At 37.2% G+C, this 20,155-nt stretch overlaps 1 protein-coding gene across 1 annotated transcript in view; it reads left to right on the plus strand.

Moving 5' to 3' along the window:
• The window catches only part of LOC113894116 (phospholipid scramblase 1-like), a 50,925-nt gene extending 38,951 nt beyond the window's left edge, over positions 1 to 11,974 (plus strand). The window contains exons 6-8 of the mRNA XM_027544021.1: positions 93 to 254; positions 690 to 691; positions 11,838 to 11,974. Coding sequence (XP_027399822.1) covers positions 93 to 254; positions 690 to 691; positions 11,838 to 11,934 — 261 coding nt within the window. The 3' untranslated portion in view covers positions 11,935 to 11,974. The remainder of the gene's footprint in view (positions 1 to 92; positions 255 to 689; positions 692 to 11,837) is intronic.
• The last annotated feature ends 8,181 nt before the right edge of the window (positions 11,975 to 20,155 follow it).

Consider the following 20,155-nt stretch of genomic DNA (forward strand, 5'->3'; position numbering starts at 1 on the left):
GTCATATGTAATTACTAAAATTGATGTAGGAATGCCTGTTGTTTTTATTTCAGGGGTTTTAATCTAAGATTAGAAATATTTTTCTATTTTAGTTATTGTCCTTGGATGAAGAAATGATTATTGGTAAGATTTCAAATCAGTGGATTGGATTTATGAGGGAACTTTTTACCAATACCAATAAATTTGGAATCCAGTTTCCATTTGATCTTGATGTTAGAATAAAAGCATTGTTGCTTGGAGCAAGTTTCCTCATTGTGAGTCTATTTTCATTCTATTTTAACTGCACATTAATTTTCTGAGATTATCACTATACTTTTGCTGTTATTTCTCCTCAAATCACCTAGATCAATTGCAATCTGTGCTTTTGGTCTAGTCCTAGGTCCCCAAAGTACATCATGGATTGAGTGTTCACGATGCAAAGGAAATAAAAGCTAGAATGTCCTGGAAATGTGATCATTAGAGTTGAATTCCTTTGCCCTAATGAAAATTAAGAATGCTATGCTATGATAAGTCACTTCAGTCGTGTCCGACTCTGTGCGACCCCATAGATGGCAGCCCACCAGGCTCCCCCGTCCCTGGCATTCTCCAGGCAAGAACACTGGAGTGGGTTGCCATTTAAGAATAAGAATAAGTCACTGAAAATAAGAATACAATGTCTCATTCAGTGTAATTTACTGTTATTTTTTCAGTGGTAAGAATCCATTTGCCAATGCAGGAGACTCAGGAGACTCAAGTTCAGTCCCTGGGTCAGCAAGATCCTCTGGAGGAGGAAATGGCAACCCACCCCAATATTCTTGCCTGGAAAATCCCATGGACTGAGGAGTCTGATAGTCTACGGTCCATGGGGTTGCAAAGAGTCAGACACAACTGAGTGACTGACCACATACATACATCAAGAATTTAAAATTTTATAATAAGAACTATTTAAACAGTTCATTGAAAAAGGTAATCATTGCTCATTTGGAGACCATAGATATGTAGAAATATTTAAATAGAATTTGTCATTCTTGATTTCATTGGGTCTTAGGAGAAAATGAAAATAGCAACTATCTTCATTCTCCAAATATTATGAAATAACAGGAAATGGCAGAAGTATGCAGGAGTGTGTCATACAGTATTAAGTAATTTGGAGAAAGGAAAAAATAAACAGATTAGATAGCAGATCAAATGTAACCGAGGAAAAAATTAGTGAACTGGCATATATAGTTGAGGAAATTATTCATAATAACCTACAGAGACAAGGAAATATGAAAGTCAGGAGTCTCAAGATAGGATAGGGAATAATAACTGCTAAAAAAAATTTCCAGAAGAAACGAATTCAGTGGGACAAAAAGGACAACATATCTTAAGTAATATAATTAAAAGTTAACACCTATATAAATCACAGTGAGACCGCAAAACAGTAAAGAAAAATAAGTAACCAGAAAGAAAAGAAAAATCTACTACAAACAAAAGACTGACAATTGCCTTCTTAATAGAAAGAGTGGAAGCCAGAGAGAATAGAAGTACTGATTTAAAAAACAATTTTAACTCTCAATTTCAATTTTCTTCAAGAATATCTCAAGGAGAAGAGCAAAATAAATAAGTTTTTTTTTAAGCACATTTTTTACACACATAGATCATTTCTAAAGGAGATAATTCAGGAAGAAGGGACATAATCTGAGAATAATCATCTGAGATTCAATAATACTCAAGAGCAAATAAAATGCTAACTATATTTGTGAATGTAAATGTGTTTTTACAAATAAATAGCAGAAGAGGTTCAAGACGGCAGTGTAAAAACCACCTGAATTCACCTCCTCCCATGGACACATCAAATTAACTCCTACATATGGAATAATTGTGGCTTCCCCAGTGGCTCAGAGGTAAAGAATTTGCCTGCAATGCAGCAGATGAAGGAATCATACATGACTGAAGCAAATGAGCACACACACATGTACATAGAATATTTCCTTCTGAAAAAAAAAGGCTGAAAACTAGCTAAACAACTCTTCAATGATGAAGGATAAAAAGATCATTATAGGATGGAGAAGCAGAGATGTGTTCTCACCAAAAAAGGCACATCTGGTGTGGAGACACACAATTGGGAGGGCTTTCACAAATGCAGAGCTTATCCCTAGAAGCAAAGGGTTGATGCCCTACTTCAGGCACTCCAAGTCTTGAGACCTGCACTGGAGAAATGAGCCCCCAAACATCTGGCCTTGGATACCAATAGGGCCAAGGTTCAGGACATTCAAAGTGCTGCAGGGAACAGAGATTCCTCTCTTAAAGGGCTTACATGCAGCCTCATCCCAAGACAGCACATAAGCTGCAGTTTGAAAAACATCTAAATGATATTAGCTAGTGAAGGGGGTTCACTAGCTAATCTTAAAGCATGTTCCAGAGGGAAGAGGGCCTGTTGGGACTTTCCAGATAAAGTTGCTAGCATTTTATGCTTTTATCTTCTCATTCTACATTGTAAGGGCCAGTACTAGTAAGTGCCAGTTTTGCTACCGTGCTAGTGCTGGTGGTCATACTCTGCCAGCAGCCTTGTTAAAGCCAGCAGGCATGCCTTGGCTCCAAGCTCACCTGCAGTCCTGCTAAAGCCAACAGATATATACAGTCAACAGAGGGGGATATCCCTTGATCACCTGACTCTGGTGGCCAGGGGTGCTTGGGCTTCTGGGCCCCAAGTGACTGAAACAGTCTGAGAGACAGTTATTTGCAGGCTCCCATGTGCCAGACCATGACATTAGACAGAAGGCTAAAACATAGCCCTAGTCTTCCAATGAAAAAGGCTTCTTTACTTGGGCTGAAGCCTCAGCTTGAGGGGCAGGTTTCAGGTTTACCATACATCTAGAGGCTGTGAAGTTGTTCTCAGGGAACATAGACTGGGGGGTTCTATTTTTGTACTCTCCTTCAGTCTTGCTTCAGCTCAAGGTACTTACTAGGAAGGAGGTTACACATTCATCTAGAGTCCCAGTATCTGCAAATGTCACATCCAAATTACTTGGTTTGGAGTCCAGCAGGGTTTATAACTATAATCCCAAAGAACTGTATATATTTATATACCCTAAAAACTACTGCTTGAGAATATGGCATCCAGTGAGCTTGTAACTAGGTCCTGACAGATTCCTCCTTTGAACACTGAAAAGTCTTGATTTCAACCACTGGGACCTATCAACAACAAATCTGGGTGCTTAGATAATCACAAAAGTTTACCAAAAAGTGGATCCTTTACTGCCATCATTTATGCAGTTTAGAGGAGCAAATCTGTACTTGGAAATTGGTGAAGATTCTGAACAAATGACACTTTTTAGTTTGGAATGTGGTGTTTTATAGAATAATATGAATTTTATTAAACTAATCCTTAGAACTTCTGAGAACTTCTAAGGAAAGAATTGATCCTTGTAAGGGAGAGCCTGATCATTGAGTATCTTAGTTCATTAAAACCTGCTCAGACATATTAATATTTTAATGAAGCCAAAGAATGCTATCAGTTCACTTTATCATTTTCATTAGTACAATAAAATTTTAAATTTGCCACCTGAGAATTATGAAGGAAAATGATTATCTCTTGAAATATATTATTGATGATATTTAAAGGGAAAAATCCTGAAATTACCTTAAATGAATGAAATTCTTCATAGCAAGTAAATATTTTCCTTGAACCCTTTAAATTATCTTTTGAGTAAGTCTATAATTTTAATATATTATACAAACAATTTTGGACAGTCTAATTACATGACCAGATTAGGTACAAAGTGCTTTAAGTCATTTGAGCCAGTTAATAGGATTTTAATACTTCCTGGAAGCCTGTAGTCATCCAGTTGTTCTCTTTCATTTGAAGTTTTGTTATTCACTTAAATCTGTATTAGTGGAATATTGTTTTAAAAATTAGTACTTACACAAAATATTTACAAGAGCATAATGAATATTAATTTTTATAATATCAAAATAGGTTCATTTTCATGTTGGCTTAGTAAAGTAGGCAAGGTGAATAATTTTAGAAGTGACAGCTTTCTTTTCTTCCCTATAATTAAAAGTTTCAAGTAAGAATTTGTTCCTTGGAAAAAATGAGGTGATTTAAAAAAAAACTTATCACAATCACAGGGCTCCATTTTGTTTTCTTAACAGCCATCCAGTAGAGTAGCATTCTCTTAAGAAACCTCTAAAGCATTTTTTGTTTATAGAGTGTTAATGCTCTTGTGATACTTTTTCAAAATATTTTCAAGAATGTTATTACACAGATGAGGCAAAGAGACATTTCAGGATATTGACAACCCACCAATGTTATTAGCCTCCATAGTAAAATAGAGAATCTTTGCTAATTCTTTTGTGAAGCCACAATATTGAGTCTTTTCACACTTTGAAACTGCTGGGAATTGCAAACTGTCTTAAAATAGGGATCTGTTGTAAAAAAAAAAAAAAAAAGCTTAGTAACCATTATTAGTTTTTATACAGTTTTTTGGTGTGTGTCATTTAGATATACTATATTAGTAAGAATACTCAGTTACAGTAACTTGAAAACACTAATTTGGAAAGCAACTTCTCGGCAATATTGGACTCTACATTGTAAATACTGTGTAATATAAAACATTGTGACAAGGGTTTGGATAGGATATATGACATAAGGATACAACAGCTAGGATAGAGATCATTTTGATGTCAACTTCGTAAAGACTTTTTGGTGTTAAGTACAGACTTCTGAGTGTGCTAATTATTTTCTCTACCTCTTAAACTTTTATTTGAAATTGTTCTGCTGTGTACAATTGTACATGTGTAATAATCAAAATACTGCATTTAATGTATTTCTGTAAACTGAGCTTTGTTTTAATAAAGTATTAATATTTTGGGGAAAAAAAAAAGTGAAAGACCTATACACTGAAAACTATAAGACACTGATGAACAACTGAAGAAAACAAATAAATGGAAACATATTACATGTTCATGGGTCGGAAGAATTAGTTCAGTTCAGTCACTCAGTCATGTCCAACTCTTTGCGATCCCATGGACTGCATAATGCCAGGCTTCCCTGAACATCACCAGCTTCTGGAGTTTGCATATATTAATATGCATCAAGTCGGTGGTGCCATCCAACCATCTCATCCTCTGTCATCCTCTTCTCTTGCCTTCAATCTTTCCCAGCATCAGGGTCTCTTCAAATGAGTCAGCTCTTCGCATCAGGTGGCCAAAGTATTGGAGTTCCAGCTTTAGCATCAGTCCTTCCAATGAATATTTAGGGCTCATTTCCTTTAGGATGGACTGGTTGGATCTCCTTGCAGTCCAAAGGACTCTCAAGAGTCTTCTCCAACACCACAGTTCAAAAGTATCAATTCTTTGGTGCTCAGCTTTCTTTAGTTCAACTCTCACATCCATACATGACTACTGGAAAACCCATAGCTTTCACTATATGGACTTAATATGCCGTCTGGGTTGGTTATAGCTTTTCTTCCAAGGAGCAAACGTCTTTTAATTTCATGGCTGCAGTCACCATCTGCAGTGATTTTGGAGCCCCAAAAAATAGTCTGTCATTGTTTCCATTGTTTCCCCATCTATTTGCCACGAAGTGATGGGAACCAGATGCCATGATCTTAGTTGTCTGAATGTTGAAGTTTTTTTCAGTTTCCTCTTTCACTTTCACTGGTCCATATTTCCTAACATAAATAGAACAAACAATCCTAAAATATATATGGAACCACAAAAGATACTGAAAGTCAAAGCAATCTTGAGAATGAAGTACAACACTGTGGGCATCATGCTCCCTGATTTCAAACAATATTAAAAAGTCACAATAATCAAACTAGTATGATGTTTGTATTAAAACAGATAAATAGATAACGAAAAAGCATAGTAACCTCAGAAATAATGCATGCATATACGATTGATTTATGACAAAGTAGCCAAGAATATACAATGGGGAAAGTATTGGCTCTTCAATAAATGTTAATAAAACTGAATAGTCACATGCAAAAAAATAAAATTAGACTACTGTCATATACCATTCACCAAAATAAACTTAAAATGTTTTAAAGAATTAAATATAAGACCAGAGACCATAAAAATCCTACAAGAAAACCTAGGTGATGAACCCCTTGATATTGTTCTAAATGAGGAATTTTTGGATCTGACTCCAAAGACAAGGGCAACAAAAGCAAAATAAACACGTGGCTTTATTTCTTGTTGTTTAAGGAATCTCCATACTGTTTTGCATAGTGGCTTTATCAATTTACACTTCTACCAACAGTGCAAGAGTTTTCCCTTTTCTCCACATCCTCTCCAGCATTTATTATTTGTAGATTTATGATGGCCATTTTGACTGGTGTGAGATGATACCTCATGGTAGGTTTGACTTGCATTTCTCTAATTATAAGCAGTGTTGACTCAGCAGGCCCACTACTGGGCATTTAGCCTGAGAAAACCATAATTCAAAAAGACACATGTACCCCAGTGTTCATAGCACCACTATTTACAATAACCGTGAACTTCCTGATGTTCAAGCTGGTTTTAGAAAAGGCAGGGGAACCAGAGATCAAATTGCCAACATCTGCTGGATCATGGAAAAAGCAAGAAAGTTCCAGAAAAACATCTATTTCTGCTTTATTGACTATGCCAAAGCCTTTGACTGTGTGGATCACAATAAACTGTGGGAAATTCTGAAAGAGATGGGAATACCAGACCACCTGATCTGCCTCTTGAGAAACCTATATGCAGGTCAGGAAGCAACAGTTAGAACTGGACATGGAACAACAGACTGGTTCCAAATAGGAAAAGAGTATGTCAAGGCTGTATGTTGTCACCCTGTTTATTTAACTTATATGCAGAGTACATCATGAGAAATGCTGGGCTGGAAGAAACACAAGCTGGAATCAAGATTGCTGGGAGAAATATCAATAACCTCAGATATGCAGATGACACCACACTTATGGCAGAAAGGGAAGAGGAACTCAAAAGCCTCTTGATGAAGGTGAAAGTGGAGAGTGAAAAAGTTGGCTTAAAGCTCAACATTCAAAAAACGAAGATCATGGCATCTGGTCCCATCACTTCATGGGAAATAGATGGGGAAACAGTGGAAACAGCCTCAGACTTTATTTTTTGGGGCTCCAAAATCACTGCAGATGGTGACCGCAGCCATGAAATTAAAGACGCGTACTCCTCGGAAGGAAAGTTATGACCAACCTAGATAGCATATTGAAAAGCAGAGACATTACTTTGCCAACAAAGGTCCGTCTAGTCAAGGCTATGGTTTTTCCTGTGGTCGTGTATGGATGTGAGAATTGGACTGTGAAGAAGGCTGAGTGCCAAAGAATTGATGCTTTTGAACTGTGGTGTTGGAGAAGACTCTTGAGAGTCCCTTGGACTGCAAGGAGATCCAACCAGTCCATTCTAAAGGAGATGGGCCCTGGGATTTCTTTGGAAGGACTGATGCTAAAGCTGAAACTCCAGTACTTTGGCCACCTCATGAGAAGAGTTGATTCATTGGAAAAGACTGATGCTGGGAGGGATTGGGGGCAAGAGGAGAAGGGGACGACAGAGGATGAGATGACTGGATGGCATCACTGACTCGATGGACGTGAGTCTGAGTGAACTCCAGGAGTTGGTGATGGACAGGGAGTCCTGGCGTGCTGGGATTCATGGGGTCGCAAAGAGTCGGACACGACTGAGCAACTGATCTGATCTGGTCTGATAGATGATTCATGTTGCTGTACAGCAGACACCAGCACAACACTGTAAAGCACTTATCCAATTTAAAATAAATTTAAAAAAACAACACATGAAACTACATCAGACTAAAAAGCTTCTGAACAGCAAGGACACCATCATCAAAATGAAAAGGCAACTTACTGAATGAGAGAAGATGTCTGCAAATTTATATCCAATAAAAGTTAATATCCAAAATATAATTAGAACTCACAACTCAGTAGTAAAGAATACACTAACAATATAATTTTTAAATGGGCAGAGAATCTGAATAGACATTTTCCCAAAGAAGACATGCACACAGCCAAGAGACACATGAAAAGATGCTCAACATCACTAATCATCAGGGAAATGTAAATTAAAACTTTAATGAGATATCACCTCACATCTGTTTGAATCACTGTTATTCAAAGACAAAAAATAACAAGTGTTGGCAAGCACTTGGATAAAAAGGAATCTGCGTACACTATTGGTGAGAATGTAAACTGGTACAACTACTATGGGAAACAGTATGCAGGTACCTCAAAAAACTAAAAATATAACTTCCATAGGATTCAGAAATTCTACTTTTGGGTATTTACCCTAGCAAAATAAAAACTTTACCTTGAAAAGATATTTGCACCCTCATGTTCATTGAAGCAATATTTAAAGTAGCCAAGTTATGGAAAATAAAATATAAATATAATGTAAAATGTATATATCCATCAATAGATGAATGGACAAAGAAGATGTGGTAAACTTATGATAGACTACTATTTAGCCATAAAAAACACTGAAATAATTCAGAACAAGAAAGACAAATATCACATGATTTCACTTGTATGTGGAATTTAAAAGACAAAACAAACAAAACTAAACCACATTAAACTAATAGAAGAGATTGGAGAACAGGCAAAATGGGAAAGAATCAAGATGTAAAAACTTTCTACTTATAAAATAAATAAGTGGATATGATATATAGCATGATGACTAATAATATTGTATTGCATATTTGAAAAATGCTAATATAATACATTTTAAAAGTTCTGTTTACAAGAAAAAATGTTGCAACTTTATATGGTGGTAGATCGTAACTGAACTTACTGCAGTGATCATTTTGCAGTGTATACAAATATCAAATCATTATGTTGTATATCTGAAACTAATACAGTATTTTATGTCAATTGTGTCTCATAAAAAACAATAGTAGCAAATGTCTAATTTGTGAGATCAACAAAAGCAACACTAAAATAATAGGCAACAAAAGTAAATAAGCTGTGAGAAAATTACTAGAATTACAGTGTCATAAGGTCTTTGTATTGTTCAGGAAGTGAGTTAAGTATGCATGTTAATTTCATAGACGACCACTGAAAAAATGAAAGGACTTTATAAACTGCAAACTGGTAGAGAGGAGAAATAGGAATAAAATACAAGCAAGTAAACAAATGAGTGAAAGAATCTATTTAGGGGAAAGAGCAAGAAGAAAAAAGCATAGACAAAGTGGGACAAATAGAAACAGGAAATTAAAATAGTAGAAAAGAGCTCCCTATTCAGGCATATCAATATGTCAATTAAATATATTCTATACAATTTCTTGGGCTTCCCTTGTGGCTCAGTTGGTAAAGAATCTGCCTGCAATGGCAGGAGACCCAGGTTCAATTCTTGGGTTGGGAAGATCCCCTGGAGAAGGAAATGGCAACCCACTCCACTATTCTTGCCTGGAGAATCCCACAGACAGGGGAGTCTGGCAGGCTACATACAGTCCACGGGGTCACAAGAGTTGGACACAACTTAGCAACTAAACCACCACCACCACACAATATCTTATAATACCTACAATAAATGTAAATGGCCAAATATTGCAAGTAGAAGAATAGATATGGTTCGATTTGAGTTTTAAAATATTCAGAGGCTCTATATAGGAGACAGATCTAAAATAAAGATAAAAAAATTGAAAGAAAGAAAACATGGGATAAATTAACAGAAAAATGCTAACCATAAGTAAGCTAATAGAGCAAGGTCACTATCAGAAAAAAAAAATAGATGTTAGGACAAAAAACACTATTAGGGGCAGACAGAGGTTAACTACATAATGATAAAAGTTTTACTCAGAAGATGCAAAAATTCTAGGGTTCTGCGTAACTAATATAAACCTCAAAATATAGAGAAACATGTTATATAGTTAGTGAGAAACTCATCATCATAGTGGAAAATTCAAACAGCTTTTAATTTTTACTCATTGTAGAAAACAGAACCTTAGTAAAGTTATTTAAATTTGAACAAAAAAAATTAAGAAGCTAGATTTAAAGAATGTATATAGAACTCTGTATCAAGCAAGTAGATAATATATTTTCAACAAACAATTTTTTATAAAAATTTTTCTCATAGTAGGTCAAGAAGGAAGTCTCAACATGTTTCTGAGAATGGGTACAATTTGAACCTTAGTGTCTAAGCAAGTAACAGTAAATTAGATGTTGATGAAGATACACATTTTAAAATATTTTGTACAGGAAAACATGTAAATAAGTCAGGGATAAAAAGTAACACAATAAAAATTTTAAAATACATTAAATTGAATAATATTACATTAAAAAATTTTTAGAATGCAACTAAAAATGTTAAAAAGAATAGTACAGCTATAAATACTTTTGAAGAAGAGAAAAAAGTGAAAAATTAATGAACCTAGTATCTATATAAAAGGTTAGTAAAAGAACAGAACAAACCCAAGGGAGCATAAGGAAAGAAGTATTGAATTACTGATCAAAGATAAATGAACAAATAGCATTCACATGTGGTTTCTAGATAGAAAAGAACTTTGAAAGCAATTAAGTCACAGAGTAAAAGACTGCTGAATTAGAATATCTTAACTTCTGTGCATGTGTGCTCAATTGCTCAGTCATGTCCAGCTCTTTGCAACCCCATAGACTGTAGCCCACCAGGTTCCTTGTCCATGGAATTTTCCAGGTAAGAATACTGGAGTAGGTTGCCATTTCCTACTCCAGATCTTAAACTTCTGTACCTCAAGACAAATCATAATATTAAACTTTCAACAGCAAATAATAAAGTAGCTAAAATATATGATTCATATATGACCAAGAAATAATATAATTATATTAATAAAAATTTTACTTAAGTGAGAAAAAAATAAAATCTCAAATGAAATGGATATAGAATATTAAAAACTAATTAATATAGCCATTAATAAGATAACAAGTAATTATATGAAAACATTTTCAAAAACATTTGAAGTAAAGGAATAAACAACAATGAAATATCTCTTTTAATTTTTTCTCCCAATCAGGTTACAGGAATAAGAAACTCAAGAGCTATACATACAACTTTTGGGGGACAAACTGAAAATATCCATTAAAAATTACAATGTTGATATTTTTTCATATGTATTGCTTTCTTCCAAAAAATTAAGAGATGCAGACAATTACATAGAGCTCCCCTGGTGGTACAATGAGTGGTAAAGAATCCACCTACAATGCAGAAACTGCATGAGTTTCAATCCCTGGGTTAGGAATATCCCCTGGAGAAGGAAATGGCAACCCACTCCATTATTCTTGCAGAAATTCCATGGACAGAGAAGCCTAGCAGGCTATAGTCCATGGGTCACAAAAGAACTGGACACAACTTAGTGACTAAACAACAGACAATTCTGTGTACACTTGTAAACAGAAATGTATACTCTATGTTGCAAAACTCACTCTAATAAATAAAAAAATGTTAAAATCTAAAATGTCAGGTATGAGATTTATTAATTACATTATAAACTATCTATGAAGTAGAATGTTAATAACTCAAATGCTCAATGACATGAACATTCATGTATATTATTTAATGAAAAAGGTAGGATATAAGCATAACACTAATTATGTACCTGGAAGGAATTTAAACCAAAATATTAATGGTAGATCTTAGAGAATTGAAATTATAGATTTTTCTCTTTTGTATTTCTATATTTTTCTGTATTGAGTATACATGAATGAAAAAATACAGAAGAAAATAAGGTGAAATTAGTTGCTGTTCTCTAAGGGAAACAAATTCATATTATATTCAAATTTATTATTTTGGTATATTAAGAGTAGTCAAATAATCATACTTAATCCCTTAGAAGTTGCCTATTACTGCTATTAAACCAGCTTAATCATATTTGTGTTTCATTTTCATCCTAGGACTACATGTATTTTGAACTCTGGTCATAAGAGTCAGCCTGAAAAATCATACCAGACATTACTGGCATTAAGTTTTGCCAGTCCTCAGCAAAATTAAACAACTTTTACTTAGAATATATAATAAAGTTTTATTTCACTAAAATTATTTGTATGATTTTTTTTACATAATAGGACACACAGCATTTAATTTTCTACATAATGAACCACACCAAAAATTTAGGAACTATAAACAAATGGAATCTAATCAAACTTATAAGCTTTTGTACAGTAAACAAAACCCATTAACAAAACAAAAGACAACCTACAGGCTGGAAGAAATATTTGCAAATGATACAATCAACAAGGACTTAATTTCCAAAATATACAAATAGCTCATACAACTCAATAACAAAAATAGCAAACAACCAAGTCAAAAAATGGGCAGAAGGCTTAAGGGACATTTCTCCAAAGGAGACATACAGATGGCCAATAGACAAATGAAAAAATGCTTAGTATCATTAATTAACAGAGAAATGCAAGTCAAAATTACAATGATGTATCATCTCACACAAGTCAGAATTGCCATCATCAAATGACAAATAGGGTGTGGAGAAAAGGGAACCCTCTTACATTGTTAGTGGGAATATAAATTAGTGCAGCATAGCAAACAGTATGGAGGCTCCTTAAAAAACTAAAAATAGCATTGCCATATGATCCTGCAAAGCCACTCCTGGGCACATATTTAGAGAACACTCTGAATTCATAAAGATCCATGCACCCCAATGTTAAAGCAGCACTGTTTACAATAGCCAAGACATGGAAACAACCTAAATGTCCAATTACAGATGAATGGATAAACAAGATGTGCCACATATATACAATAGAATACTATTCAGCCATAAAAAGAATGGAATAATGCCATTTGCAGCAATATACATGAACATAGAGAAACATACTAAGTAAGCTAGATAGAGGAATGACAAATAGCATATGCTATCACTTACAAGTGTAATCTAAATAGAAAATGATACAAGTGAAGTTATTTACAAAATAGAAATAGACCCATAGACACAGAAGACAAACTTATGGTTACCAAAGGGGAAAGGGACACATAGGGATAAGTTAGGAGTTTGGAATTACCATATACACATATACAATTTTATATAAAATAGACAACCAACAAGGATTTACTGTCTAGCACAAGGATTTATATATGTATAACTGAATCAATCTCTTCTGTACCTGATGGTAACACAACATTATGAATCAACTATTCAGACATGACTTAGGGACTAAACAAAAATATACTTCAATGAAAAAAAAAAGATCATTGTGTTTAGCTGAGGATTCTGCTGTATAATTCTCCTTATCAAGACCTGGATCATTCATGCATGTGCAGTCACTTAACAGATTGGCTGGGGACTGTCTCATCCCAGATGGTCTCATTCATATATCTGGCTGTTGCCTAAATTAGTAGGGGCATCAAGCCACATAGCTTTCATCATCTAGAAGGCTAGCCAAAATTTACGCATGATGACTATATTAGAAAAGCAGCAGGAAAGCAAGCTCAAATGTTCACACTCATCCCAAACCTCTGTTTCTATTATACCTACTAATGTCCCTTAGCCAAAGCAAGTCAAATAGCCAAGTCCAGATTCAAGAAGTGGAAAAATAGACTCTACTTCTTTATGGGAAATGCTGAAAAATACTGTGGCTTTTTTATTCTCCCCTTCTATCGTTTTTTATTCTCCCCTTCCACCCTCCAGTTATAATTATTTCATTCTCCCCACATGCAAAGTATCCTCAACCTTCCCAGAACTTCCAAAATTCTCTTTCACTTACAGCATCAGGTTCAAGTCCAATATCATGTGATTTGCATCATTTGTGAAAGCAAGCAAAGATACCTGGATGCAGTTCCTCTTGATTCAGAGACTTCAAAACTAAAAAGACACACCAAACAATAGTACTGTGTTATGTGCTGTGTTCAGTCATGTCCGACTCCATGGACTGTGAGCCAAGGTGAAAATAACTACAGTAAACAAATGGAACTGATCAATAGCAATTTTAGAACTCAGATGGACATACGCTGCCAGCTCCCCTTACTCTAGGAACAGAGAATGTTCTGCCCTCTGGCAGTGGCTCTCTAGTCCACTGTTCTTGCAGCTATGACCTCGGGGATAGCTATGACTTTTGGCTTTGCCTTCTGAGACATTTTCCTTTTCTAAATGAAATGGCTGTTTTTAACTGAATAGTTTTGTAGCCTTTTCCTACTTACAGAAAGTTGGAGATAGAAGTCTTAATTTTAAACTGTCTCAGTCTCTTTTAAGTCTCTGTCAATATAACTCTCTTTAAAACTGTGTGGTTTTCCATATATCAGATTTGCTGCTAAGTCGCTTCAGTCATGTCCGACTCTGTGCAACCCCATAGATGGCAGCCCACCAGGCTCCCCTGTCCCTGGGATTCTCCAGGCAAGAATACTGGAGTGGGTTGCCATTTCCTCCTCCAATGCATGGAAGTGAAAAGTGAAAGTGAAGTCACTCAGTCCTGTCAGACTCTTAGCGACCCCATGGACTGCAGCCCATCAGGCTCCTCTGTCCATGGGATTTTCCAGGCAAGAGTACTGGAGTGGAGCGCCATTGCCTTCTCCATATCAGATTTAGCCCACTCTATTAGAAAAAGCTACATTCAGTCTTCTTTTCAGGATGGGCTTCTATCTCTGAATTTATTAACAGCTAGTCTAGTTTCTTTATATGTAGTTGGGTTCTAAAAGCAACCAGAGGACACAACCTTATGCATAAGTACTTTTCAAGCCTCTATTTACATCAAGTTTGCAAATGACCCATTGGCCAACTCAAGTCACATGTCTAAATTCACATTCCGTGGACTTTTAAAGAGATCCCATTCCTTGATTTGAGGCACTGTAAAAACGTTTTTTCCACAATCAGATCAGATCAGTCGCTCAGTCGTGTCCGACTCTTTGCGACCCCATGAATCGCAGCACGTCAGGCCTCCCTGTCCATCACCAACTCCCGGAGTTCACTCAGACTCACGTCCATCGAGTTGGTGACGCCATCCAGCCATCTCATCCTCTGTCGTCCCCTTCTCCTCCTGCCGACAATCCCTCCCAGCATCAGAGTCTTTTCCAATGAGTCAACTCTTCGCATGAGGTGGCCAAAGTACTGGAGTTTCAGCTTTAGCATCAGTCCTTCCAAAGAAATCCCAGGGCTGATCTCCTTCAGAATGGACTGGTTGGATCTCCTTGCAGTCCAAAGGACTCTCAAGAGTCTTCTTCAACACCACAGTTCAAAAGCATCAATCCACCACATTATTTAATGGGTGATTTTTCTTGATTTGAGTGTGCCATAGATTGAATATTTCTGTTCCTCACAACTGATATTTTGAAATTTAATCTCCAATGTGATAATATTTGGAAGTGGGACGTCTAGAAGGTGATTAGTTCATGAGAATGGAGCCTGCAATGAATGGGATTGAGGCCCATATAAAAGAGGCCCCCTCAGGGAGCTCCCCTGCCGTTTCACCATGTGAAGGTATAGCAAAAGAGTATAGTTCAGGAAGGGGATCCTCATCAGACACTTAATCTGCCAGCATCTTGATCTTGGACTTCCCAGATTTCAGAACTGTGAGAAATAAATTTCTGTTGTTTATAAGCCACTTAGTCTATGGCATTCTGTTATAGCAGCCCAAACCGACTAAGTCAGTGTTACCTAGTAGTAACACCTAATAGTTTTTTGTTTTTTCTTTTTCTTTTCCCACTTCTGGATATTTACTGCAGAAAACAGAAACACTAACTTGTAGGAGACAGGAAGAATAGAAAAGCAGGCCTCAGGAAAGGCTGCAGAAGGAATTTATTGATAAACTGGATGCTTCAAGACATGAGACTCATGGAATAAGCCCAGAGGGAACAGTTCATAATCTTGAAAACAAGATATGATCCTGGGTGTGGCCGATCCCAGACTGTTTCCCAACTGGCGTTTCAGAGTCCCATGTTTTACATATCTGAAGGAAAATCTATACATAAGAATATTAGTCTTAGTTACTAATTTGTTATTGATTACTGTTTCTTGGTTACTTAATGGCTAATGATCACTTTGTTCTTTGGCCCTGAAGGCCCCACGAGTTATAGCGTAACTCCCTGCACATTCTTTCCTTCATGGCTGAGAGTCTAATAAAGCTGGCATGGAGTCAGTTTCGGCACCTTCACCTTGGAGCGGTGTTGGTCCCCCGATCCTCGCCTTTCACTGAACTCATGTGTCTTGTCTCTCATTCTCCCGTTGCATCGCACTTTCGGAAACCCTGCTTGTTGAACCAGACTTGACACTAACTGGAAAAGATACATGCTTATTGTGGTGTTGTTGTTCAGTCGCTCAGTCATGCCCAACTCTTTGTGACCCCAAGGGCTGCAGCATGCCAGGATTCCCTGTCCTTCACCATCTCCCAGAGCTTGCTCAAACTCAGGTCCATTGAATCAGTGATCCCATTCCAACCATCTTGTCCTCTGTCGTCCCCTTCTCCTCCTGCCTTCAATCTTTCCCAGCATCAGGATCTCTCCTCATGAGTCAACTCTTCACATCAGGTGGCCAAAGTATTGGAGCTTCAGCTTCTCCATCAGTTATCTTCATTGAGGTGAATATGATTTCTGATGTCCCTTTATTGGAAGTTAGTCGAGGTTTTTTTCTCCTACTCCTGTGTTTCAGGGGTACTTCTTGAAGAGGTCAATGGGTAAACTGCTGCATGTTTCTAAGATTCAAACTCAAATAAATTTCTTTGGGTGCACAGGCTAATTTTCCCCAGGTGGTGTTAACAGAAAGTCAGATCTGGCCGCTCAACACTTGAAAGCCAACAGTCCAGAGGCAAGGTTGGTCGAAAGGAAGTTTGCTTTACTTTGGATACCAGCAACTGTTGGAGAGGGTCCACATGTCCAAAGGCCCACTCCCCGCTGACAACTGAGGACAAGAGTTTTTAAATGGGGAGTTTCTGGGGTGTATAGGAAAAAGGAAGGGACTCCAGACAGAAGCAGCAGTCAGCTCTGACAGTCATCTTGAAATTGGTCATGTGATTCTCTGACCAGCATCATCCTGATTGTTTTAAGTACAGTTAATATTCAGGCCCAGGGTCATTTTTTTCCAGTTTCTCCGAGGCCAGGTCTTGGAATTGCGCCACCTATGCCAAGGACAGTCTGGTCCTCCTGCAGTTAACTTCTTCTGTCAGGTGGGGTTTTTAGTTTCTACAAAACAGCTCAAAGCATATGGCTTAGAATATTATTTACAGTGTTTGTAGAGGAACTAAAGGTCCTTGACTTTGTTTAATGACTAAACTATAATTATTTTATCCTGTTTTATTGATTTTCCTTTGTTTCTAGATTTTCTCACTTCTTAGATTAAATTTATTCTTTGACTAAAGTTCTTCTACAGACAAAAGGCAGGCTGAGGACATTGGGGGCAGAGGGAGGAAGGACTATAAGGTCCTGCTCTGTTTCAGTAGTAAGTGAAAGAGGCAAGTGCCTCTGAGAGTCAGGATAGTGGAGGCAGACAAGAGAAAAATTAGATTCTCTAAGAATAATGCAAACTTATCTGATGTTTGTGCATGTATGAGAAAAATGTTTTGATGAAAACTTTTCAGGTGAACGTGCATATCATCTGTAAATACATTGATGAGGCCCATGGTACACAAAAGAGAAACTCTTACAGGAATCTTTTTGCAGGAATGAGTCAGTGTTGCTGTCCATGTGCCAAACTATTAGCCCAAAACTCAGTCCAGTAGCCATCACTGGACTGAAGAACAGGCCCAACCACTTTCAAGATGACTTTAGTCAACTGGTGTACCACATGCCCATGTCCTTCAATAATGGTTTTGTACTAGCAATCTTGACCTCTTTACCAATCTTCAATTTAGGCATTTACAGTCATATTTCCACCATGATAATATGGAGAAATCTATCTGAAAGTTGGTGAAATGATAATGGGATTCAAGCCTATTAAACATTTTTTTTTTGGTATAATTAGAGAAAACTCTAAAAAGGGGGCTCCTTGAGACCTAGAATAATTCTTAGGTATAAGGTCAATTGCTCAGTGAGTCATGTGCATGCTCATTAACTTGAGTCATGTCCGACTCTTTGTGAACGCACGGACTGTAAACCATTAGTCTCCTTTATCCATGGGATTCTCCATGCAAGAATACTGGAGTGGGTTGCCCTCCTGTAAGGTATCTTCCAGACCCAGAGGTTGAACCTGGGCCTCCCGCAGCTCCTGCCATGCAGGCAGATTTTTTTCTAATTTATTTTTTTTTAATTTTTAAAATTATTTTATTTTATTTTTTAATTTTACAATATTGTATTGGTTTTGCCATATATCAACATGAATCCACCACAGGTATTTTTTAATTGAAGGATAATTGTTTTACAGAATTTTGTTGTTTTCTGCCATTCATCAACATGAATCAGCCATAGGTATACATATGTCCCCTCCCTCTTGAACCTCCCTCTCATCTCCCTCCCTATCCCACCCTTCTAGGTTGGTACAGAGCCCCTCTCTGAGTTCCCTGAATCACACAGCAGATTACCATTGGCTATCTATTTTACAGGACCCAAGAGAAAGGAGCAATATTTCCACAAGAGACTGACCCAGACTTGCCTGTGAGTGTCCAGGAGGTTCCACTGGAGGTGTGGGTTGGTGCTGGCCTACTGCAGGGTTGGGAGCACTGGGTGTATTAGCACACTCATGGGATTTTTTGAAGGAGGTCACCATTATCTTCATTACCTCCACCATAATTTGGCCCCAGGTGAAAAACAAGGAGGAAACACAGCTCCACTCATCAACAGAAAATTGGATTAAAGATTTACTGAGCATGGCCCCATCCATCAGAACAAGACCCAGTTTCCCCCTCAGTCAGTCCCTTCTAAAAGGAAGCATCCATAAGCCTCTTATCCTTTTCCATCAGAGGGCAGAAAGAATGAAAACCACAATCACAGAAAACTAATCAATCTAATCACATGGACCACAGCCTTGTCTAACTCAATGAAACTATGAGCCACGCCATGTAGGGCCACCCAAGATGGATAGGTCATGGTGGAAAGTGCTGACAAAATGTGGTCTGCTGGAGAAGGGAATGGCAAACCACTTCAGCATTCTTGCCTTGAGAACCCCATGAGCAGTACGAAAAGGCAAAAAAATAGGACACTGAAAGATGATCTCCCCAGGTTTGTAGGTGCCCAATAAGCTTCTGGAGGTCAGTGGAGAAATAAATCCAGAAAGAATGAAGAGACAGAGCCAAAGCAAAAACAACACCCAGTTGTGGATGTGACTGGTGATGGAAGCAAGGTCTGATGCTGTAAAGAGCAGTATTGCATAAGAAACCTGAAATGTTAGGTCCATGGATCAAGGCAAATTGGAAGTGGTCAAACAGGAGATGGCAAGAGTGAACATTGACATTTTAGGAATCAGTGAACTAAAATGGACTGAAATGGGTGAATTTAACTCAGATGATCATTTTATCTACTACTGTGGGCAAGAATCCCTTCAAAGAAATGGAGTAGCCATCATAGTCAACAAAAGAATCCAAAATGCAGTACTTGGATGCAATCTCAAAAATGACAGAATGATCACTGTTCATTTCCAAGGCAAACCATTCAATATCACGGTAATCCAAGTCTATGCCCCAACCAGTAATGCTGAAGAAGCTGAAATTGAATGGTTCTATGAAGACTTATAAGACCTTTTAGAACTAATACCCAAAAAAGATGTCCTTTTCATTATAGGGGACTGGAATGTAAAAGTAGAAAGTCAAGAAACACCTGGAGTAACAAGTAAATTTGACCTTGGAGTACAGAATGAAGCAGGACAAAGGCTAATACAGTTTTTCCAAGAGAACACACTGGTCACAGGAAATACCCTCTTCCAACAACCCAAGAGAAGACTCTACACATGGACATCACTAGATGGTCAACACCTAAATCCGACTGATTACATTCTTTGCAGCCAAAGATGGAGAAGCTCTACACAGTCAGCAAAAACAAGACCGGGAGCTAACTGAGGCTCAGATCATGAACTCTTTATTGCCAAATTCAGACTTAAATTGAAGAAAGTGGGGAAAACCAGTAGACCATTCAGGTATGACCTAAATCAAATCCCTTATGATTATACAGTGGAAGTGAGAAATAGATTTAATGGACGAGATCTGATAGAGTGCTTGATGAACTACGGATGGAGGTTTGTGACACTGTACAAGAGACAGAGATCAACACCATTCCAAAGCAAAAGAAATGCCAAAAAGCAAAATGGCTGTCTGAAAAGGCCTTACAAATAGCTGTGAAAAGAAGAGAA

This window comes from Bos indicus x Bos taurus, chromosome 1 (genome assembly GCF_003369695.1).
Source record: "Bos indicus x Bos taurus breed Angus x Brahman F1 hybrid chromosome 1, Bos_hybrid_MaternalHap_v2.0, whole genome shotgun sequence".
NCBI classification, from domain to species: Eukaryota; Metazoa; Chordata; class Mammalia; order Artiodactyla; family Bovidae; genus Bos; species Bos indicus x Bos taurus.